This window comes from Podarcis bocagei (genome assembly GCF_964188305.1).
Source record: "Podarcis bocagei genome assembly, chromosome: 7".
NCBI lineage: Eukaryota > Metazoa > Chordata > Lepidosauria > Squamata > Lacertidae > Podarcis > Podarcis bocagei.
Window position 1 is genome coordinate 77907368 of NC_138132.1, and position 24470 is coordinate 77931837.

At 44.6% G+C, this 24470-nt stretch overlaps 2 protein-coding genes across 15 annotated transcripts in view; both read left to right on the top strand.

The window, feature by feature from the left end:
- UBE4B (ubiquitination factor E4B) overlaps positions 1-15481 on the top strand; it is a 77144-nt gene extending 61663 nt beyond the window's left edge. For all 5 annotated transcript variants that reach the window (XM_081201392.1, XM_081201393.1, XM_081201396.1 and 2 more), the window contains 11 exons: positions 1119-1218; positions 2009-2136; positions 2915-3013; positions 3536-3771; positions 4089-4215; positions 4852-4996; positions 6016-6150; positions 7455-7646; positions 9967-10141; positions 12745-12891; positions 14066-15481. In XM_081201392.1, coding sequence (XP_081057518.1) covers positions 1119-1218; positions 2009-2136; positions 2915-3013; positions 3536-3771; positions 4089-4215; positions 4852-4996; positions 6016-6150; positions 7455-7646; positions 9967-10141; positions 12745-12891; positions 14066-14127 — 1546 coding nt within the window. In that variant the 3' untranslated portion in view covers positions 14128-15481. The remainder of the gene's footprint in view (positions 1-1118; positions 1219-2008; positions 2137-2914; positions 3014-3535; positions 3772-4088; positions 4216-4851; positions 4997-6015; positions 6151-7454; positions 7647-9966; positions 10142-12744; positions 12892-14065) is intronic.
- Positions 15482-22400: 6919 nt separating this feature from the next.
- KIF1B (kinesin family member 1B) overlaps positions 22401-24470 on the top strand; it is a 138937-nt gene continuing 136867 nt past the window's right edge. For 4 of the 10 annotated variants that reach the window (XM_081201347.1, XM_081201350.1, XM_081201351.1 and 1 more), the window contains exon 1: positions 22458-22724. The gene's annotated coding sequence lies outside the window, so the exon portion shown is untranslated. Of the gene's footprint in view, positions 22725-24470 lie in introns of all 10 variants that reach the window. The other 6 variants (XM_081201354.1, XM_081201352.1, XM_081201353.1 and 3 more) reach the window with 4 other exon arrangements.

Here is a 24470-nt window from a genome sequence, read left to right on the forward strand (position 1 = left end):
GTCTTCTGCCGATGATCTCAAGCTCTGCAGGCATTGTCTGCTTGGAGAGCCGTGCCAGTTCCCAGAAAGCTCTGTAGGCCACCAATGGCCTCATTGTTCATCGAGGTCTAAAGGTGGCTTTGAGTAATCGCTAGCATAACTTGGCAAGAGGACGCTTACTGTAGTGTGCATGCACAGTATCAGGAGGGAACTAGGACTGGGTGCGCCAGCGATTCAATCAGCTGAGGGGAGCTTGTGGGGGCTGAGTAGGGGGAGAAGTGGATGTCGGCTTGGTTCTAATGCAGCTCTAAGCCATGGTTTGTCCCATGGATGATCAAACAAACCATGGCTTGTTTTGCCAAAGGTTTGGCTTGTTGTCCAGCTGCTCTTGCCTCATGCCTCTATAGTTTCATGAGCTTCTGGGGTGAAGTGGTCAAACAAACCATAGTTAAGAGTGCTTGGTTCACACATAATACCAGATATAGTTCAAGCAAATGAAGATTCATCAGCCAACTACAAACCAGCATCTCTAAGTAGTAATGGGCAAAGACTCCTTCCCTGAAACCCTGCTACCAGTTAATGTCGACAATGTTGAGCTAGATGGACCAATATTTATTTATTTATTTATTTATTTATACCCCACCCATCTGGCTGGGCCTCCCCCAACAAAATATCAAAACACAGTAATGCATCAAACATTAAAAGCTTCCCTAAACAGGGCTGCCTTCAGATGTCTTCTAAAAGTCTGGTAGTTATTGTTCTCTTTGACATCTGGTGGGAGGGCGTTCCACAGGGTCTGACGTTCCACCAATGGTCTGACGTGATATAAGGCAGCTTCCTATGTTCATAGCTTAGTGGTGGAGCATCTGTTTCATATGCAGAAGGTCCCAGGTTCTATCCCCAGTGGAATCTCCAAGGAGGGCTGGGAATGTTCCCTGCCTGAAACCCTGGAGTGCCACTGCTGATTGGCATAGACAATACTGACCTAGGTGGCCCAGTGGCCTGACGTGATATAAGGCAGTTTCTTGTGTCCTGTTTCATTTACCTCTTCCTCTCTGGTGCTTTGCACACTCTGCCTTTGCCACAATTGCTCAATTTTTATTTTTATTTTTTTCCTCTTGTTTGGTTTACTTTTACAGGACCGTGGAGGACTTGAAGAATAATGAAACTCAGTGGAAGGATTCTCCTCTGGCCACACGGCATCGAGAAATGCTAAAGCGCTGCAAAACACAGCTCAAGGTTTGTAAGCTGCGGTCGGGCAAAAGCCAGTTGGTCGCTTGCTCCAGCTTCACCTTGAAGGTTTCAGGGAGCCAACCTTGACTACAAATGATTACGAAGATTTGAATGTGTATGTTGGGTACTGATTGCCTACGTGGAGGTTTGATGAGCTAGTAAACTTGGATAGGATTGCAGGCGTAAGAGGGAGATGCGATAGAGGCATAGAAAACATACGCATCACATGGAGAAAGCGGTATTTGGGGAAAGAGTTTTCTCCTTCTCTCATACTACTAGATCTTGGGGTCATCCCATGATGTCGATAGGCAGGAGATTTCAGGGCCGATGAGAATCCTTCACAGAACACATTATTATTATTATTATTTAATTCATTGCTGCAACCCTAGGCAGGGATGGTGAAGCGGAACTTCTGTGTTCAGAAGTGGCGTATCTCTGCTTACCAGTTGCTGGGGTGAGGATGGGGGCAAGAGCAGGAGAGAGTCTTGCCCTTCTGCCTTGCTTGTGGGCTCCTGTCTTTGTTGTCCACTTGTGAAGACCAGGGTGCTGGACTAGATGAGCCTTTGCTCTGATCCAGACACCAGGCTCTTGCGTTCTTGTGCCCTGTATAATCAGTTCATCCTGCCCAAACAAACATTTATTGAACTGCTTCTTCTTTCAGAGTATGCTGCTCCCAACTTGAATGCTTTGCTGTTCTGAGTGCAATATTTTGTTTGTGTATGGGCGGGTGGGACATATTGATTTTTAGCGTGGCGCTTTTGCTTAACTTTTGGGTCCTGGCAACTTCTCTGTGCAGAAATTGGTGCGGTGCAAAGCCTGTGCAGATGCCGGCCTCCTAGACGAGAATTTCCTTAGAAGGTGCCTGAATTTTTACAGCATGGTCATCCAGCTCTTGCTCCGGATCCTAGACCCTGCCTACCCCAAGTGAGTCGCATTTAGAGATCTCCTCATCTCACCCAGTGTGCTTTTTTGTGCTGGCCAAGTCGCTAGCTACCTCCTGCCAATTAACAGTAGGTGTCTGCCCCCAAAATGACTCCTATAGGTGCGGCCATTTTTCAGTTACCAGCTTTGAAATGCCTAGATAATGCTTTATGGGGAAGTTTTTAAAAACATCTCACTTCCCAAGCAGCCTGAAGTCAGTGAGGAGGAAATATTCATCCTGACACTCTGATGTGTATCCAATGTTAGTCCTTCTTGCAGTAGGCCCAGTCGAATAAATAAACACGATTAATTTGTCTATTGATTTCAGTGTGACAAGAAGTTAGTTGAATGTGACCTTCTCTTGTCACCCTTCCTCATCCTGATACCCTCCAGATGTCTCTGAACTACAACTCCCATCATCCCTGATCGCAGGCCATTATTGATGGGTCTGATGGGAATTGTATTCCAACAACAGCTGGAGGGCCAGGTGGGGAAAGTTTGATTTGTTCCCTTACTCTTAAAATGAAATCTCTGCAGGAAATCAGATACAAATTGCATACCTGTACCTTTGCTTTAAAACAGTGTAGGGTATAACTTGTTTTTTGCATGACCCTTAAAATGTATTTATATGGCTGTGAATTTGCTTTCCATGTATGTGGCTTTTGGTTCATGGTGGCATACTTAGCCAGTTATCTACCCTTTGCAGAGTTTTGAAAGCTATTTATGAGAGATGCCTGCCCCAAGGTGCTTAATGGTCTTTCTCTCCTCCCTGTGTTCACAGCATAAAACTGCCTTTAAACCCTGATGTCCCAAAAGTGTTTGCAGCGTTGCCTGAGTTTTATGTGGAAGATGTCGCGGAATTTTTATTTTTTATTGTACAGTAAGTAATATTGCCACCTTGTTCTTGTTGGCTTCTAAGAAGCATCTGGCCACTGTATGGAAATAGCAGGAAGGGCCTTTGCTCAGCTTTGGAGCATCTGCTTAGTATGTAGAAGGTCTCAGGTTTGATCCCCATTGGCATCTCCTGGTAGCCCTTAGAGAGCCACTGCCAGTCAGTGTAGACAATACTGAGATAGATGGACCCAGTGGTCTGAACCTGTATAATGCAGCTTCCTAAGTTCCTGTGTCTTAAGGGAAGGGCTGTGTTAGAGCACTTCCTGGCATCTGCAAGAAGCGCCCAGGAAGACATCTTGCCAGAAACCCTGGAGAGCTGGTGCCAGTCTGCATAGACAGTATTGAGTTGACTCATTACAAGGCAGCCTTCCATGTTCTGAGAAAACAAGACTAGACAGGCCTTTGGGCTGAACCAGCAGCCTTCTACTTACTTTGCTGTTGTGCTTCTCCATTCAGGACCGTTTTCTCATTTGCCCGTTTTTCATCCCACCCCACCCCCCGTTGCCAGATATTCTCCTCAGGTACTTTATGAGCCTTGCACCCAAGACGTTGTGACGTTCCTCGTTGTGATGCTGTGCAACCAGAACTACATCCGGAACCCCTACCTGGTGGCGAAGCTGGTGGAGGTGATGTTTATGACGAACCCGGCTGTCCAGCCACGGACACAGAAATTCTTTGAGATGATTGAGAACCATCCTCTCTCCACCAAGTTGCTTGTACCGTCGCTGATGAAGTTTTATACAGGTTAGCTGCTGCCTGACTCACAGTTTGGGTTCAACTTTAAACCCAGAGCGCCCTGCCCTGGGATGTGAAGTGGTGTTGATTGCCTTGGCTGATTATAGAATTGGGATCTCTATGCCTATACATACAGTTCAGTGTCCCTTGGACCTCTGGCCAATGACTGGGACCATTTCTCCTGGATTTGATGTTCTTTTTGGATGTTGGCAAGGGGTAGCTCTTGATCTGGTCATTCTGGAGGCGACAGGGTACATCCCTTCCGTTCTAACTTCAAAGTGGTGGATTTATTGTCTGACTTACGGGTTTCCCTCCGTCCTCCCCAGATGTCGAACACACCGGAGCCACCAGCGAGTTCTATGACAAATTTACAATTCGCTACCACATCAGCACCATCTTCAAAAGCCTCTGGCAGAATATAGCTCACCATGGCACCTTCATGGAAGAGTTCAAGTGAGTTAGAAGGCTTTCAGCATGGCGGGGGCTGGGTCTTAAGGGTTTCTGGACTGGCCCTCATCTTTTGTGATGAGACCATAGCTCAGTGGGTTAGAGATCACCTTCTTTGCATGGGGAAGCTCCCAGGTCCAATCCCCACCATCTCCAGTTTAAAAAGATCAGGTACCTGGTGATATAGAAGGCCTTTGCCTGAGATGTTGGGAGAGGTGCTGCCAGTCAATCTGTGCCTCCCTTCTCTCTCATTTCAGTCTGGTATTTGTGCCTCTCCCTGGGTAGAGCATTTTTAAAGAGCTGTGCAGGAAGGCAGTTCCCAAAGGGGAATTAATCTGACTTTGATGCACTGGATAAGAGCAGGGTAGCAGTTCAGGATTACAGATAAATAGTTGTATTCAAGGCATTTAGTCTTAATCTTGTGTGTTCCTTACAACAGTCTTGTGGGGTAGGTTCCATTTTCATTTTGTGGGCGGGGAAACTGGTGCACAGCAGTAACAGATGGCTGAGCAGGGATTTGAACCTCTGCCAGATCCAAATAACAGCACTGGGGTTGCAGCTCAGTCGTTCTGCTATATTGGAACCAAGGAATCCCATCTCTCAGCTTCTGTCTCTCTCCATCTCTCTCTCTCTCTCTCCTAGCTCTGGGAAGCAATTTGTTCGCTACATCAATATGCTGATCAATGACACAACGTTCTTGCTGGACGAGAGTTTGGAGTCCCTAAAACGCATCCATGAAGTGCAGGAGGAGATGAAAAACAAAGAGCATTGGGACTTGCTGCCCAGGGTGAGCAAATGTCTCCTTTTGGAGGTTCCTCTGCCATTTTCTGAGTTTGTATACCCCACCTTCTATGCAGTAAGTGCCCCAGTGTATCGCAAGAAGGGTTGACACCTGCCTTCAACAACCTGGGCATTGAGCCAGTTTTAAGGCCTGGCCGCTTAAATATAAAGTCCTGCATAACTTTGGATAGGTTATTTGAAAAAGCATCTTCTCCTCCACTATCTCGTAAGGGCATTAAATATCAACAGATAGAACCCTGTTAATTTTTGTCATAGCCTGATTACTCCTGGAGGTGAGCTTTTTCATTAGTGTTTTTCATATTGTGGAATGCCCTCCCTACTGAAATAACCCCCATCAGTACAGTGGTACCTTGCGTTACATACGCTTCAGGTTACAGACTCTGCTAACCCAGAAATATTACCTCGGGTTAAGAACTTTGCTTCAGGATGAGAACAGAAATCGTGCTCCGGCGGCGTGGCAGCAGCGGGAGGCCCCATTAGCTAAAGTGGTGCTTCAGGTTAAGAACAGTTTCAGGTTAAGTACGGACCTCCGGAACGAATTAAGTACTTAACCCAAGGTACCACTGTATTGGTGTTTCACTGGCTCTTGAAGGTGCACCTTCTTAGGCAAGCATGCCCCTGAACTTAATGTTTGGTTTTTAAAAAACTTAAACTTTTAATGGTTCTGTTTTTTAACTGACTTGTTCCATTGGATTTTAAAGTTGTGGATGTTTTTAACACTTCGAATTGTTAATTTGTGTCTTGTTTGGATTTTGCTATTGATTTTATATTTGTACATTGCTTAGAAGCCATCCTTGGCAAGTAAGCAGTATATAAAATAATTAATAGCAACTTAATGTTGGTTGCATCTGGTGCTTTGTGATATTGGGGGTGGGAGCAGTGAGATGAAGCAAGGGTGTCTTGCTGCTGGAAGATGTGGCTGTAAATTTGATAACATATACCAGCTGCTTGTTTTGTTTGATGCTGAGGTAGAGGCAGTTTGATTTGCAGCGCCTTTTCTTCTAGGACCAGCAACAAGCACGGCAGTCTCAGCTGGCACAGGATGAGAGGGTGTCACGCTCTTACCTGGCCCTGGCGACAGAAACAGTCGATATGTTCCACATCCTCACCAAACAAGTTCAGAAGCCTTTCCTCAGACCTGTGAGTATAAGCTTGAGGTTTGTGATGAGGCGCTTTAAATTATAAAATAGGTGGCAACTTGATTTGCAGGTTTTACTTACATTACTGGCTCTGCGGTTCATTCATAGCCCAGCCAGCTTGAGTTCTTCAAAGTCGGTGTTATTGTGGATGCAGCCATAAGCCTCACCTGTGATTTAAAAGTTCTCATCGTTGAGACTCTCACCTTTTGGGAATCTCAGCCACTGCAGGTTATGGATCGGGCCAGAGAGTGTAAGGCCTGAAATAGATGTAACATTTTAAGATCTCTTCACTGTGGCTAAGATATGGGGTTGTATGCAGTGCTAGTCCTGTGCAGAGTAGACCCATTGAATCGAATGGGCATGGCTTAGACCCATGAGTTTCAGTTGGCTACAACTCCAGAGGTCCAGTTCACCTAAACCAGGCACCCCCAAATTCGGCCCTCCAGCTGTTTTGGGACTACAACTCCCATCATCCCTAGCTAACAGGACCAGTAGTCAGGGATGATGTTTGGGGATGCCTGACCTAAACTATTTGGGCTCCTTTTGTTCCTCTACAGAGGAAGTAAACCTTGATCCCTGGCTCAATGTTGCCTCCAAACCACAATAATAAACCAAGGCTTGTTCTTCACAGTTTCTTGGAGCAAAAGAAACCAACACGAGGGGTTTTGTACTACAGTTCCTATCATCCCTGACTATTGGTCATGCCAACTGGGGCTGATGGGAGTTGTAGTCCAAAAATTCTGGAGGGCACCACATTGGCTACCCTTGGGTTAGTGGCCTCGGGTGTCCACATGGTGCTAGAAGCCTTTGCCATCAAGCCAGGGGCAGCCTGAAAAGTACTAGGTAGGTGCCTGCAAGGGGGCAAGCAGTCATGGGGACAGGAATGGCCACCTGGTGTACAATCCAAAAGTGCCTCTTGTGCAAGGAGCGGTGGTTGCGTAGATGAGATGAGGATCCAGATTCCTAACTGCTGAAGGCAGTTGGCAACCTTCTGCCACACTACAAGGGTGTGACCAAGAAAAACAGAATCTAAGAAGCAGCCTTGGTTCCCATTGGGAAAAAGGAAATAGGTTTTGATGTAGGAAATGGTGGGGATGGACAAAGCTACATTGGGGAAATTAGCACAGTTGCAGAACATGGGACAAGCCTGTTGGATCAGGCCATTGGCCCATCTAGCCCAGCATCCTGTTCTCACAATGGCCAACAAAATGCCTGTGGATGCGTTATTATTATTAAGCATCCGGCATTTATGGGGATTCAAGAATTCCTCTCCAATGATAATACTTTCTGCTGTGGCATTTCCAGGAGCTTGGGCCGCGATTGGCTGCAATGCTGAACTTCAACCTTCAGCAGCTGTGCGGCCCCAAGTGCCGCGACCTGAAAGTCGAGAACCCCGAGAAGTATGGCTTTGAACCAAAGAAGCTTTTGGACCAACTGACGGACATCTACCTGCAGCTAGACTGCGCTCGCTTTGCAAAAGCAATAGCTGATGATCAGGTGAGTGGGGCAGTCCAGGAAAGAAAGGTGTTCAGAAGGTTAGGGTTAGGGAGGAAATGAGTAGTTAGGGATGGGGAAGCTGTGGCCCTCCAGATGTTATTGGATGACAACTCCCATCAACCCTGACCATTAACTAGCTGGAGCTGATGGGAGCTGGACTCTCAACAAAAGCTGAAAGGGCCACGGGTTTCCCAGGGCTTGCGTAGTTCCCTTTGCCATCTCCATAGCAGTTGGATATTGGCCCATTTTGTTTTGTTTTTTCTAATTTGGGATGGCCGTTGCTTAACCTCTCATGTGTGCATGCATATTTGAGTAAGGATACATGAAAACCTTGGCAAAGATTTTTAGGCGTTTCCCTAATAGGCTTGCCTTTTAGGGGAAACTTTGGTAATTTAAACAGCTGTATAGCATAATCAAAGGGCGAGAATCTTGGGCAAAAAGGTGAATGCTCTGCTAGTCCTCAGTTATTTTGTGACAGTTGGATTCCACCCCCCACAAAAAATGTGATTTGAAGAAAATTACTCCACTCTGAAGTTGAGATTCTCCCAAAGCATTTGCTGAATTCTTCTTTCAATTTGTAAAATTCCATGCAATTTATGAAGCCCAGAAGAGTGTGCTGGGCACTGTGCCATATAGGCATAGAGGTTTTTTCCCCTGCTGGGTTGGTGTCGAGGAAGGAGTGGGCACATCGTGTGTTGATCACTGCAGTGCAGATAAATCTGTATCAGATGTCTGAAGCAGCTTGATGTGGTGGAGCTGATTTGAAAGAAAGTCCCCAAGAAAGAACAAACCGATGTTGCTAAGTCATGCCACCACAGGTTGACTTCTTTAATGCTCTGCTTGTTCAGAGCAAGCTGTGCAACCCTGTCTGAGGGCACCTACCTGATGGAGAAAGTCTGGTTTCCATCCCTAGTAACTGAAGTGTGTCTGTGTGTACATTTACCCTTTCTTTCTCCAGAACTGAGTTTCCTTGCACGTGGTTTTGTTGCTTGATATTTTGGCTACAACAGTCTCTCAGCTGCTTTCCCCTCCCCACTCCCGCTGGCTGATTTGATATTTATCTGGCAACCATACTGCCTTGGAATCGGAGCGCTGCCCATCCTGCAGTGATACTGCATCGCACTGGCAAGCTCCCAGCAGGTGCCGGCTCTTGCTTGCTGTGACTCCTTACTGCAGGCTTTTTGGAGTTGACATGGCGAGGAGGGAGGGAGAAGGCTTTCTGATTACATGACAGCAGAGTCTGCCACTTGATCGCTGGACATGGAAGTGCACACAACTTATCTATTGCAGGAGCAGATAGCCTTTCTCACGCTTCGGACCGTGTGTTAATTTTAGGAATGTCGGGATTGCCATCTGTGTCAGAGCAAACAGTCTGTTTAGCTGCACATCCCGTCTCCCCCCATTGTGTAAACAGGTGCCTCAAGAAAGCTTCATAGCAGAGATTTCCATTTCCATTAATTACCTGGTATCTAGTACTAAAAGTATGTCAAGAGAGGGGCGGACGGAGAGGAGAACAAGACAGCGTTGTGTGTGCTGTGATTCCGCTGAAGTGCAAAGCAAGCAAAGAACTTGTTTCTGAGTATGGAATGCAGATTCCTCAGGATCTCAAATTTCATTTAAAAAGAGATACCACATTTCTAGTCCTTATCCCTGTGAATAATATTTGAAAGAGTGGGTGGTGGCTGAATTAAAAAATTTCCAGGGGTTGAAGGAAGCGGCTTCAGTGCACTTTGCCTTTCCCATAATACACTAAACCAGAATGAACAGCCCGGAATGGCAGAATAAGCTTTGCAAAGTAGTTTTATTCCATTTTGCACATGTTCCCCGTGTCACTAACGCTCAGCTGGGAGGTGGTGAAAAGCTGCAGGGAAAGGACTTAACTCTTGGCTATCTCCCCCTGACTTTCTGTGCCCTGTTCCTGCAGCAGTGCTTTAAACACAGAACAGCCAACTGCTTAGAAACATAGATGAGCTGCCTTATACTGAACCAAACCATTGGTTCTTTAAGTTCAGTATTGGCTCCCTTGACTCCTGGGGCCTTCTGCATACAAGCAGATGGTCCTTCCCCTAAAACAGCAGTAAGGTGTTAGTCTTCAAGCAGCTGTATACAGAGTCAGCCCATTTGGTCCATCTAGCTCAGCCTTGCATCTACATAGACTGGCAACAGCTCTCTAAGGTTTCCAGCTAAGGGCCTATCTAAGGGTACTGGGGATTGAGCCTGGGACCTTCTGCTTGCTCAGCAAGCACTCTGCCGCTGAGCTTATGGCTTTGTCAGGTCTTGGTAGCGCATGCGATCATTGTGGTACTTTCTGTCTTTGCAGAGGTCCTACAGCAAGGAGCTATTTGAGGAGGTCATTTCAAAGATGAGGAAAGCTGGAATCAAGTCGACAATAGCAATAGAAAAATTCAAGCTGCTAGCCGAAAAGGTGGAAGAAATCGTTGCCAAGAATGCCCGAGCTGAAATTGACTACAGTGATGCTCCTGACGAGTTTAGAGGCAAGTAGATTTTTGTGGAGATACTGCAGCTTCACCCAGGAATCATCAGCTAAAATCATGGGGCTAAAATCGAAAGAGGGGTTAACATTTTCGGATTGTATCCAATGCTACTTCTGTTTAGAGTAGACCCATTGAAGGTAGTGGCCATGAGGGACTTCCGGGTTAGCGCCATCGGCAAATAGTGGAGTTCCTCCGACTGGAGGAACTGGCTCCGTGGAAACTGGGTCTTCCCATCGCGGCGAAGGTGGGGACCCGCTAGAAATCCCAGGCGGAGGAAGCCTGGGAACGTGGGGTTCGGCAGGGCACCAGGAGCGCCCCCCCAAGCACCGGGAACCCCATTTTGGGGCTCCGGAGTGAAGTGGGGTGAGCAGCGCGGTGCTGTGAACTGATTGCTACTTTCACGGAGTGAAGCCGCACGGCCATTGCCGGAGAGCGCTGACTTTTTCCTGTGGGCAATTGGATTTAAAACAAGTACCCGTGAGTAGAAACGGAAAATTGGGTCAAGAAATATCTTAATTTGGCACCGAAGCGGAAAGGTTCAAAACAGGAAGTCCGCCTTCCGCTTTTTGTACATAGACTGAAGCAAAAACCTTGTAAGCTAAAGCCTGGAAAGTTGTTAAAAAAGTTTAAATTTCCTTAATTTATAATTACTGAAACCCCCTTGGAAGCAGGAGAAAGGGGGGGGGGGACTTTGTTTAACGCCTGCAGGAGAGGGAGTGAAGAATGATAAGTTTCCACCGTCTCTAACCTGGGAACGGGGTGTCAGAGACAGAAATTCTTGGAGAGGTTCATTGACTGTGAATGGAATACTTTGACAGATAGCTAAAGAAGAGAAATAAATTGATTCCAATGTTGCCTTCTGCATTCTAAAGAAACAAAATATCTGAAAAATGAAAGTAATTTTCCTTTGTTGGACTTGCCTTAAAAAAAATGGATACAAATAGAAATTGTCTCCTCTAGAGGGAGCTTGCTAAATTGTTGCTGCAGTCTATGTGAGAACTCTACAGCTGTCAGATTAAGATCGTGGGACCAGTCCTTTTTGACCTTGACTAAATATGAGCTGGGAGGAAGTTTTGGTGCTTGCTTTATGCAAGACAAGTGCCTTGCTGGAACAGATGCATGAGAAGATGGATTTGATGAATGAGAAAATGGATTTGATGACTGTTGTGGTTAATAACTGTGGACAAACAGGGAATATTGATATAGAAACTATTCAGGGACCAACTCAGGAACCTGTACTGATTGGGCAAGTGCAGAAGATAATGGAGGAGGTTGCGGTTGCAAATGGAGAGACCCGAGGCCCTACAGGAGCATAAGCCGCTGTCTTTGAAGATTGAAGTTGGAGTCGGCCAGGGGGAGTCTGGAGCTGAGGAGGTTCTTAACTTTGGAGAGACCTCGAAATATGTTTTTAAATATTTTTTGGACTATATTGATGACTGTGGGGAGTGGGACTCTGGGGAATGGGCTGGTTGGATGAAGGGAGACGAAGATAATTTTGGGTTGGAATCCCCCAGAGACCTACTCCCCAACGAGAAAGGAAAGAAACTAAGAAAGAGACCAACAAAAGACAAGGAAAAGTGCAAGTATAAACAAGAAGAAGAAGATCTGCAGAAGGGACATGAAAGAGACTTAAGGGCATCGGACATTAGATTACCAGGTTGATGGACTAGATGGAATGGACAGTAAGGACTGACACGACCCGAGACCAGGAAGAAGAGACGTTGGATGAAGATTGGAAGAAAATTTATAAAGAATTTTTTTTCCTAGGGAATTAGCCTAAAATTAATTAACATTAGGGAAAATGTTGGAATGAAACTATATGACTCTAGTAGAAAAGATATCAGGAGTTATGTATAATTGAGTATTAAGCGTTAAGCTCTAAAGTATTTTTTGGTAAGATAAGGTTAAATAACTTAAGGTAATTTGAATAACAGAATATGGGGAAAGGATGGAAAGGATTTGTTGAGTTAATTAATAGGTTAAATTGTTAAGATAAATTGTTTAGTAAAAACTGAGAAAGATGGAAAGAATTTGCTGAAATAATCAATCAAACTAGAATACAAAAAGGGAGGTGTGAGGAGGTCAATGAAACAAGCAAATGGAAGTTAAAGATATGGGATTTGTGTCTTTTTTTCCTTTTTTATCTTTTTGTTGTATTGTTGCATTGGTTTTTATGTCTTGTTTTTTTCTTGTTTTTTTCTATGTATTGTAGTGTTGTTTTTAATTTTCTTTTCTGTAATTTTGAAATTATTAATAAATATTATTTTTTTAAAAAAAATGAAGGTAGTGGCCATGACTAACTTTGGTTAATTTCAATGAGTCTCCTCTGAATGTGACTTAATTGGATGCAACCCTTAAGAAAGAAAGAAATTTTATGGTAAACTTGTGCAGAAGAGCAAGCTGGTTTAGCTTTTTCCAGATGCTTTTTTCTTTTTCTTCCTTTTTAGAAAATTGTATAGATGCACTCAAGGTGCAACAATGATACCTCTGTCAGTGTGAGGTTGTTCTTAAGAAAAATATCTCTCTAGCCTTCAGTTCTCTGGGAATGTTTGCAAGTGAGTCTGAAGTTTAAAGTTTTGATGATCTTAAACCTTTCCTTCCAGATCCACTCATGGATACATTGATGAGCGACCCTGTCAGGTTGCCATCTGGGACCATCATGGATAGATCCATCATCCTCCGGCACCTTTTGAATTCCTCCACAGATCCATTCAATCGGCAAACACTAACGGAAAGCATGCTGGAACCAGGTAGAGAAACTTGTGTTTTAACCTAAGCAAAATAGAGTAAGGGAGCTGATAGCTGGTCTCCCCCCCCCCCCCGACTAATACTTTTATACAATAAATAAGCAAAAAAACCAACAACCTTCTCTTGGAAATTGGCCTGTAGTAGAGCAATCTGACACCCCAAAATCATTTGTCAAGATGTTCACTTATATTTATTTATATTCTAAGCTTTCAACAATAAAAATCCAGAGTTACAAAGACAAAACCATCACACACAAAACGGCCCCAAATGGAACAAATTCAGCAGAAGGTTGTCTGCTTTTTAAGCAGGGAGGGATCCCTCTGCGAAACTCTGCAATCTCTACAGATGGAAGCTCTGAGAGCTGAAAAATATTGTCCATGGCAACCATGAAATTGTAGTCTGGCAACATCTGAAGGATCACCCTTGCTCTATGCTTCTGCTGTTGTCTTGAGGGACTGAATTTCCTCATCTGCTGATATGTCACCTGCATAAGAATGTTGCTTGGACCATATAGTGCAGTATGGCCAACTCAGCCTGTCATGGCTGGTAGTCATTGATGCACCTCTGCTCTTCCATTAATGTGCCCAGCCCTCCCCTTAAAGTCTGCACTGGCTTCCTATGTACTCCTGGGCCAGATTCAAGTTTCTTGTGCTACTGTATAAAGTCCCCAAATTACTTAGGCCCAGGGTGCTTCTTGCCCTGTACAAGTCAATCACTGAGTTCATCTTTGGGGGAGAGCACTATTTGTGGTCCTCCATGGACCAAAAGCACAACTCGCACCAAAAAGAAATCATGCCTTCAGTGTTGAGGAGCCGTTTTTGTGGAACTCGTTCCCACTAGAAGTCAGACAGGCACTGTCCCGTTTCATTTTAGGAGGACTTTGCACATGGATGCTTCTCTGATGTTTTAAAATATTTGTGATGTTCGTTTGTTCCGTGTGCTCTGAGTGGATATGAGAATTTGCCTTATACTGAGTCAGACCATCAAGCTCAGCATTGTTTCTGCACTGACTGGCAGTGGCTTTCCAGGGTTTGGCGCAGGGAATGTTCCCAGCCCAACCTGGAGATTGGACACAGGACCTTCTGCACACAAAGCAGATGCTCAACCACTGAGCTTTGTTACAGTGAGATATTTTGCGTTTAACTTTCCTTCCCCCTCTTTACTCCCCCTACTCAGTGCCAGAGCTCAAAGAGCAAATCCAAGCCTGGATGAGAGACAAACAGAACACTGACCATTGAGGACCCTTCTCCTGCCTGGCAGCACACATGCCAAGGTCAACTGTGAAGAGCAGGACGAAGGGGATTGAGGTGTGGGGGGTGTGCTGATTCTTTTGGAAGTGGAAGCTGGCTGGGCTGGAGCTCACACAGTGCCTGTTGCTGCTGCTGCTGCTCCTGCTGCAAAACAACATAAAAGCATGTGGATGAAGAGAAGGAACAACAAAAATTTTAAAAAGCAGCTTAATTATTGTACATATATTTAAGTGATCAAACACGCCGGTCGATAACGTTGTGGGGGATAAGTTTAGGAAGCTGGCTCTTGTTATGAGGCAAAATCCTCTGACATCTCATAATTGGGGTTTATACAGCTTGAATTCCTTTTTTTAAAATAAAAAAAAAACAGAACCTGGAAGACATGTGGATCAGGGAAGCAAAACCCTCAACATGTGTTGTTTTTGTTTTAAAAATATTGCCAGGTCTCCGTTAATTTGATTGTGGTTGAAACCTTGAACATTTTGCTGCTAAAGTGACCCCCATCACACATAAACATTTTCTTTTCTTCCCTGTTAACTTTTCCTACACTACCCTCTCCGTTTTTTTTCTGTAATGTGAAGCAAATGTTCCCTGTATATTAAAAAAAAAATAAAACCCTTCTCTACCCCCAAGAGAACATAATCTTGAAAAGATAAGTGTGCCTGCAACAAGTGTTAATCTTGGGGAGGGAATCATATTTTTCTATTACACATATTCATTTATTTTTATTTGGTCAGCCATACATGAGAAGAGTAATCCACAATGGCAGATTTCCTTTTTTCTCCCCCGCTGCCCCTGCCTTTTTCTTTTCTTTTCTTTTTGCACATTGGATTTTTGTCTTTTGGGAGACGCTTAAACGCTTTAGGGGTTTTTTTTGTTTGTTTTTAAAGCCAGAGATCTAATAAGCTAAATGATGATGATTCTGAGTCTTTTAAGAGCTTGTCTCCCAAGCGGGGCAGATCATTTTAAGTCTCAGCACCTACCAGTGAAGGCAGGAATATCCATTTTTATGTTGCGTACCAGTTTTGTATCCATGGCTTGGCCTTACCAAAGCAAAAAAACAAAAAAAGGGTGCAGAAAAAAATGTAGACTTGCTTTTTTTTTTAAGAAAAACACAGAAACTATATAAAAAAGACGAAACATTTTTGTATGACTGCCCCCTGCTTAAAGATACTTGAATTTCCTTTTTAAAAAGGATTTGAAACCACAGTGTTTAAAAAAAAAAGCCTGAGAAGAAATGTTTTCTTTTTTCTTTTTCTTTCTTTTTCTTTTTGCTGACAGTGTCCTCTGTTCAGTTCCTGATTCTTGAACTACAATAAATGGTGATACACATTCACAATAACCCTTCAGTGTGTATGTCTCCTTCACATATGTTGTGTGCATGCTGCAGGCGGGTGGTTGTGTGGGCTGCTGAATCAGAGTTGGAAATGTGCTTGTTTGACTTTAGTACAGTCGTACCTTGGAAGTCGAACGGAATCCGTTCCAGAAGTCCATTCGACATCCAAAACGTTCGGAAACCAAGGTGCGGCTTCTGATTGGCTGCAGGAAGCTCCGGAAGCCCCGTAGGACATTCGCCTTCCAAAAATAGTTCACAAACCGGAACAGTCGCTTCTGGGTTTGCGGCGTTCGGGAGCCAAAACTTTCGAGATGTCTGAAAACCAAGGTATGACTATATAATATTTCTTATTTATTTATTACTTGCCCTTCATTCTAAGGTCCCAGGGTGGATTCTGACACTAAAACACAGTATTTCAAACAGCTTATTATTTACAGTCACAAAAATAAGGTGGGACCTAAAAAACAGGCCGCTCACATATGAAAAGCCAGGGTAAAGAAGGTGTGTATTCAGCATTTTCTGGAAGCTGTGTAATGATGGTGCCAGACACACCTCTGTGTGGATTCAGCCCTGTTTTGATTTGCAAATCAAATCAAATCAAATCAAGATATACTATCTTCCATAGTATATCACTTTCAAATTTTAAAAAATGAAGCAGTTTGTAAGTTCTTCTAATAATAAACCTGTGACTTGAAGGGCTGACATCCTCTGCTCCCTATTTATAAATTGAAAAATCAAATACCACACTTACTTAAAATTATTCCCCTCATTAGCCATTCTGCTGGTATTGGTTTATTTAAAAAAAATCATTACCTGTTTATTCACCACTAGTAGGCCCAAAGCAGGATACAGTGTCAATGGGACATGGGTTGTGCTGTGGTCTAAACCACTGAACCTCTTGGGCTTGCTGATCAAAAGGTCAGCAGTTTGAATCCGCACAACGGGGTGAGCTCTTGTTGCTCTGTCCCAGCTTCTAGCAATTTGAAAGCATGCCAGTGCAAGTAGATAAATAGGTACCATTGCAGCGGGAAGGTAAACACTGTTTCCATGCACTCTGGCTTCTGTCACAGTGTCCCATTGCGCCAGAAGTGGTTTAGTCCTACTGGCCACATGACCTGGAAAGCTGTCTGTGGACAAATGCTGGCTCCCTCGGCCTGAAAGCGAGATGAGTGCCGCAACCTCATAGTTGTCTTTGACTGGACTTAACTGTCCGGGGGTCCTTTACAATGTCAAAGCACAATGGAATACATTTAATAGATTAGATTGATAAAACACATCAGCCTAAACAGAATCAGCATATCCCTTTCATATTGAGGTGACCAACCTATGTTCCATTCTAACTTAATGGGTTCAGGGCAAGAAGCAGCTGGTGTAAATTACTCTGCACAAAACAAACATTTTAAAATCAGAAATGCATGATGCACATCCAACATGAAATGTCACCACAATGAGGAAAATCCTAAGAGATGGGATTTCTTAGTTACTGAACCTGTGCTCTGGAATTTGCTTGCCCCTCTCTTGGGATCCCATCTCTTGGGATGGAGAGATGTGTTTGGGTGTAAAAATATGTGGCTTCTACATGGATTGAATGCAGCTTACTGAACAGAGGTAAGAGTCCTGTCGCCTGCTGCTGAACCCACACTTGATTCTGGCCACAATCACCACTAGTATGTGGCTCCTAGAAGCTTCTCCACAAGTGAATGTGGCCCTCAGGCTTTTAAAGAAGGTTCCCCACCCTGATCTTGAGAGCCCAACTTTGTTTTGAAATCTCAGCAACTTTGCGAGAAATACGTTTTTGAAACCTCAATCTCCCCCAACCACTTAAAAGGCAAATTAATCACAGCTGTCCCAAGCTAAGCTGAGTGTTTAGCAAAAAGGATCTGTTCCCTGGGTAGAGTTCTGGGATGGACAGCAGCCACAAATCAATAGGCAGGCTAAAATAGAAACCAAGACGCCATACATTTTTAAAGGGCCATAGCTTTAGATTATACAGCAGAGTTCCTGAACAAAGCCTGCTTTAATATTCATATGAAAAAAAGAGTTATGAGCATGGCAGAGAGTAAAATACCAGCTTGCTGGATCTGAGGAACAGTCCTTGAAATGGGCAGTAAGCCCCTTCTCTTCTGTAGGGGCAAGTGCTTACAAAATATGGGTAACAAGTTTCTTCAATCATTGGAAACTCCTGGTGCGTCACATGTATTATGTCAAATGTTTTAACGTGGTATTCCCAGTGGGCCTTGACCCACTTTCAGAGGAAATAACAATAAAAACAATACAATAACCCCACCCATCTGGCTGGGTTGCCAGAGTTGGAACAAAGTTAGAACGTGAAATAAAGGGTCATTATTACCATTATCAATTGAATGAAATTGTTATTATCATTCATAATAAACAAGCATGACAGAAAGAAAGGGGTAAGAGGGAAGCTGTTATAGGAAGAGGGATGAACTGGGGGTGGGTAGAGATAAGGTACAAGTTGAATATGAAAGAAGAATGGGAGAAAAAATTGCAGAAAATAGGTATATATATATTAGGAGTCCTGTGGGATGGGTGGTGAGGGGAAAATAAAAAGTCGTCTCCATTTAAAGCCTCTACATCAGGAAACTTGCCTAAACACAGGAGGCATATACTGACCTTAAATAAAGCTGAACTGTGGAGCTACTTGCCACAACGAAAATGCCATGGTGAAGGAATTTCCAGATATAGGTTAGATACCGCTAGAAAGCAATGTCAGTAATGGCCAGCTGATTTTGGCCAACTCTGCTTCCATCTGCCACCATTTCTGTCCTCTCAAGTGGGCCCTGGTGTTAAAAAGTCTGATAACCCCTAGTCTAACGCTTTTAATCCCAATAATTTAGAGGCAGGCAGAAACACCAGAAAAACTAATAGGAGAAAAAAAGAAGATACAAAACACTAGGTACTAAAAAAATGAAATTACTGTATCCTTGCTTAACACTCAGCTATCAAATGCTAGACGTTGTTGAGTGGGGTTGATCTCTCTCTTGGTTACATACTTTTGTTTCCCTGCTTCCAGCTACTATATAGTTATAACACCTGACATGTCATGTTCCATGAGATAAAGAGAGCTGCCTCCAGGATACATCTGATTGTTAGTGGGACAAGGATTTCAAGATGAGTCTAATTGTAAGAGGCAGGAGGGCAGCTAAGATGAACTAGCAAGCAGTCTACTCTCTCCCATGACCCCACATGCCTCAAAAAGCATGTGATTTGCTACAGAGATGAACAAACAGGGCCCACAGGAGTACTAAATCAAACCAGATGGCCCCCTAGTTGCTTACCAAGGCTGCATACACACCATACATTTAAGGCACATCACTCTCTCCCAAACACTGTAATCCTGGGAACTGTGGTTACCCCTTAAACTACAGTTCCCATGTGTTTTAAATTTGCAGTGTGTATGTAGCCCTAGAGGCAAGAAGCATGTAGCAGAAACTGGGTTGTCTCCAGTGTTAATCTATATAGAGTAGATCCACTGAAATCAATTGATATTATTAAGGGCCCATCCATACTTGCAAAGAAGTCCTGTACCTGGAAAGTGTTGGTGCAGGGGGGGGGAATAGGTATAAAACAATAATTCACTGGATGTCAGGATCCAGGTTTGGAGCAAGTACTCTTTGGTGACAGAACCCCAGCAGATATTTAAAATCACAAAAGATGCAGCAAAGTAAAGTGCAGAAATATAGGCTGTTAGACCTTGTGAGTTCCAAAACTCTTCAGCATAGGAAAAGACCACACATTTAGTAAATAAAATAATGGTTTACTTACAAACTCACCAAAGGTTATGTTTGTGTGCTTTTCCATACATCAGTCAGAAAGGTTGCACAGGCAGTAAAACTTAGTTTAGTTGCAAAGTGGTGAAAGTTCCTAAATTATTGGTATAGGAACTCAACAGTGGTTTGTGAGAGCCATGTGGTCTGAGCTTGGAGCAACCAACTCAGACCTCCTCACATGTTGAGCTCAGGTAGGCTGAAGGAGAACGAAAGCTTTATTACCTAATCCCTTCCAAGGTGACCTAAACTTGGCAAGACAGCTTACTCTATGGTCTTAACCCCTTTATGTATTGATAGACCTAAGCATTATTGATTATATGAGGCTGGTTATCCCACAGAAAGCATGGGTCCAAGCAGTTTTCCACTTGTTCCATGCTTTCTAGAGACAGGAGGTCTGAGTGGTTTTCTGTTTGCCCTGCTGCTTCCCCTGGGAAACTGCACTCTTTACCACTGAATCAGAGCAAATGTCAATCAACGAAAAACCCAGCTGATGTTTGCTTTGATTCAGTGGTAAAGATCAAGCTTCTCTGGAGGAAAGCAGAGGGGCAAGCAGAAATGTGGGCAAGCCCTAATTCAGATTAATTTCAATGGGTCTGTTCTGAGTAGGACTTAGTTGGAGACAACCCATATTAAGCTGTCATATGTCATGTCAAGAGAAATCAAAATAATGGGGGAAATCTGGAGGGTACACAAAACTATTTTATTGGTACATCACATTTTTAAATATTAAAGGACACTTACAAAAATACCACTCTGTTCCGTGGCGTGCTTGAAACCTGAAGTATATTTTGATATGCAGTGAGCCAATAAAATATTTATTTTACCCATGCCCTTCAGATTTAATCTTCTTCCCATTTCATTTCCCCCCTCTCTTATACCGAGTCAGGTTATTGGTTCATTCAGCCCTGGGATGGGAAATGTATGGCCCTCCAGATGTTACTGGACTTCAACTCCCATCATCTCAGAGCTTTAGCCCCACTGGTTGGAACTGATGGAAGCTGGAATCTAACAACATCTGGAGAGGCGCAGTCTCCCCGTTTCTCCTGTGTCTTAGGAAAGGACCATCGCTGCCTATCTGATGCTGTCTTACCCTTTTAACTCAAGGATGAGGAATCCCTTTCAACTGGAGGGCCAGGTTAAACTGTAGTCAGCCCTCCGTGACTACATTTGACTGGTGGACAGAATAAACCACCTGCCAATAACTCAGGTAGATTCAACCCCACCTAAAAGCAGTGCAGCTTGCATTCAACATCCATTTGAACGATGCCAACCAGGAGCCACATTTCAGAGAGATCAGTGTGTGCTCCCAATTCTTCCCTCGCAAGGACGGTTTGCATTTGGTACCATTTAAATTGTTTGGCAGGCATCAGATCCACTTGGGGGGATCTGATCGGGATCCAATGTTTAAAGCTGGCACCCAATGCAAACTTGGAAAGGAACAACAAATGGGATCAAGCATAGACAAAACAGGTCAAATTAAGCCTGATTAGGTCCACAGGCCAGAACTTCTTAACTAATCCTCATCTTAACCTAGGACATTCAGCATGCAATGGTTGTTTCCCTCCATAATCACCTGAGTACCTTCAACCATTTATTTAAATTTTCTGCATAGTGGAGTTGGGGAGAGAGTTTACTTTCTTTCCATTACTCACATCCCCAGCACCTTATGGAGGACGATTAATACCATGAGTGGTGCTATGCGTGGGCATAGCCAGAGGGGGGCAGGGGGTGCAGCTCCCGCCCCCAATCAAATAAATAAATAAATAAATAAATAAAAACTTAACTAACTGACCAGTTGTGTCACAGATAGCTCAGTTCTGCTCCCAACAAAAGTCCTGCCCCCCAAAAAAATCCTGGCTATGCCCATGGTGTTATGAGGGGGAAAATGGTGGGCACAGAAAGGGCTTGAGTATATGTTAATGACAGTTCAGCAATGGGGTGGTGAGCAACCTCCTTGTTTTGGGGAGCCACTTGCCCCCCTTTTGGCACTGCCTTATGTAGATCACTCCACTAGCCACAGCCATGCCCTCACCATGCTCTTCCCTTCCTAATTTACATTTTGTTATCAGCCCCTTTATAATATTTATTGCATCCTCATCATTTGCTTTTGCTTATCTGAAAGCCACTTGGGCCAGTCACTCTCTCAGCCTAACCAACCTTACAGAGTGGTCCTGAGGATGAAACGGGTGTGATCATCCTGAACCAACAAAAATGTGTGGTAATTTATTGTGTGGTAATTTAATCTTAATCCAGTTAAAAGCTGTAAGTTTTTTTAAAAATAGGTATGCTTGAAGGGGCATTAGAGGAAAGAATGGTGATATTTATTTTTTAGACCTCTTGCAACCTCTGCTTTAGTTTTTCTTCCCAATCTTCGTCTCCCAAGATTGCTTCACACATTTACACAGTAGAAAACTTGGGATTGGTTCCAAGTGTACTAGTGAGGGCAGGAGCCTCAGAAAACTCGAGTGTCCTGTACAGCCCCTCTCTATGACAGCAAACACACTTCCTGCATTCACACGTTCATTTTTACACGTGTGCGTGGAGGGGTAACTTGTGAACTGGTAGTCCTCCTTTCGCCCTTCCTCTGAGAACCTCTCAGCCTTTATCTTCCTAAAACGTCTGAATCCCTTTGATAAAACTCGGCTTCCCCAGTAGATTCGTGACTTAAAGCTCTCCCTTCTATGTCTCTCTCAATAAAAAGCACAATCTTCCACCGAATTTCCCCTCCACTGAGGTAAAAAAAAATAAAAAAGGACAAGCATCTACTGTATGAGTGAACTCCATCGCCTCCCTTTTTATAGCTCCCTGCGGAAGGCTCCGTCATCGGCTTACTTTCTCCCTCCGCAAGAGGGAGCACCCGCGTATTCCTACGCAGCCGCCGAAAGGACTCCTGAGGAACATTCTTAGGACAGAGCTCTGAGACAGATAGAGAAATAATTCCTTTTTCGAACGCTAATTGGCTGCCTCCGCCGCTGCCGTCCCACCTTCGCAATGCCTTTCCTTAATTGGATTGGCCGAGAGGCACCCCGAGATTGGCAGGTGAATCCTTTCCACAGACCCCTCCCACCTCAGCTTGAGGACAGACAGCTCAAGCCGCCTATCGGCTTCCGCATTCGCCCGGCGAGCCGACATCTCCCCGCGTCTGATTGGAGGGCGTCGAGCGGGTACGGGGGCGGAGCCTTCCCCTCTGGGTGGAGGGAATCGATTCCAGCCCCTTCTCTTGCCAGTGTAGCCGCGACGCTCCTGTCAGGCGGTTCGGTCCGTCTTGTTATCCTCGCCCTTTTATCTCTCCCCGCCCCGCCGCTCCTCTCTGTGATGCCGCTCTTCCCCGGTCTGGGGGCTCCGTGATGGGGCTGGGCGGCCTCTGTCCCGCTGGCTTCGTCGCCGCTCGTTGTCCCCCGCCAGGCTGCTGATTTGACGGCGGCGCCGGTGTCGCCTCCGCCCTTGACTGCACTGAGGTAAAAGGGGTGGGGGTGACGGGCGGTTGTTGGTCACGTGAGAGGGTGGGGGAAGGGAGGGAAAAGAGCTGGTGGGGGGAGGGGCCCATCCTTGAAGCCTCCCTCCCCCCCTTTCCTTTTCATCCATATGGTCTCAATCCCCACCCCGGCTTCCCCCTCCCCACCCCGCCCTGTCCCCAAATTCTCCATTGGGGCTGTGGCTCCGCGGTCGGGGCATCTGCCTCAAAAAGGGCCAAAGCCCTTGGCAGCATCTCCAGGTAGGGCTGGCCTGTCTTTCAACACTCTCCCCGGGAGAGTTGCTGCCAGTCGGAGCGGGCAATACTGAGCTGCTGGGCCAAATGGCCTGACTCAGAAGTATAAAGCAGCTTCCTATGTGGGCGGCCACCTCCCCCCCCCAAAAAAAGCCACCCAGGAAGGGATAATGTAGGTGGATCTGCATGTGTGGGAAGGGGCTTGCCATTTCTCCCCCCCACCCCAAATTATCCTCTGTCTCTCCCCCTCATCCTTGCCCTGTCTTTCCTCCAACTGTTTTAAGGCCCCCCCAATTGAAGGGATCAGATGGATGGAGGGATAGGGTACACAAAGGTGGATATGGTTGATCCCTGGGTTGGTCAGGTGATGACACCCCACTCCTTCCATATTAATCTATATTGGGGGGGTTCTCCCCGGCAAACATATGACCCCAAGTGACATCCAAGAGGATGGTGGCCATAGTGTGATTAGTATTAGTAGTGAAATGATTATAGTTGTTAATAATAATTAATGATCATGGTTTTCATACTGCCTTTCATATTGCCACTTGCAAACATCAGAGGCATAATAACATATAATCATCTCAATATAAGATGTAGTAATAACAAATTAATATTAAGTATAATCATGTATTTGGCTTTTAAACCATCTCCCCCCCCCCCCCAGTGTTGGGGTCTCGAATACATACATATGTTACAAATGACCTTCCATTTTTGCCTCTTTTAAGTAGGTGTTAGCTCCTCTGATGGCTTACACTCCAGTAAGTGCAAGAGGAGGCCGTTCTTTAACCTTTAAATTCAAAATACCTGTGCTCCAAAGATATTGTTGGATCCTAGCTGGCTGAGGCATTTAGGGGGTGGGAATCTCTATGGGATGTGTCATTGGGAGAATGGGGGCAGAGGTGTGTGTATGATAATAGCACATAATTTATGCATGTAGCCGTGTATATATACAGGGTATGGCTTAAGTACCTAAGTGTATCACTGACTCACAAGATTGTGTGCTGAACTGCAGGATACAGACATAGCTAGAAACTAAAAACCTCTTTAAATTCCTAGCAGTTAGAAGAGTGTGATTTTCCAGCCCTGATATATCTGTGCAGCTAAACAAATAAACATGTCTCTTGTATAATGTATATTTATTGTAATCAGCAATTTCCTTGCACTCTTCTCCCTCTCCTTTGAGCAGACTAGGAACAACCCCGTCATCCTATTGACTTCTTTTCCTTTGCCACTTCGTTTTTCTCCCTGGCCCCCCCAGTCAATTTCAAATGGAGATTCCTTACAGTCCCCCCTTCTTATTACTAATTCCAAGTTCCTCTTAGAGGCATTTTTATATTGGGACCATACATAGTTTGAGATCTCTTGATTGCCTGGTCTCTAAATATTCACAGAGAATGCCTCTCAATCTAGCCAAATTTGAATCATCTTTCTTTTTTCTTTATTTATCTCCCTCTCTCCAATCCCCCCCCCGCTTCCCTAGTGACATCTAATT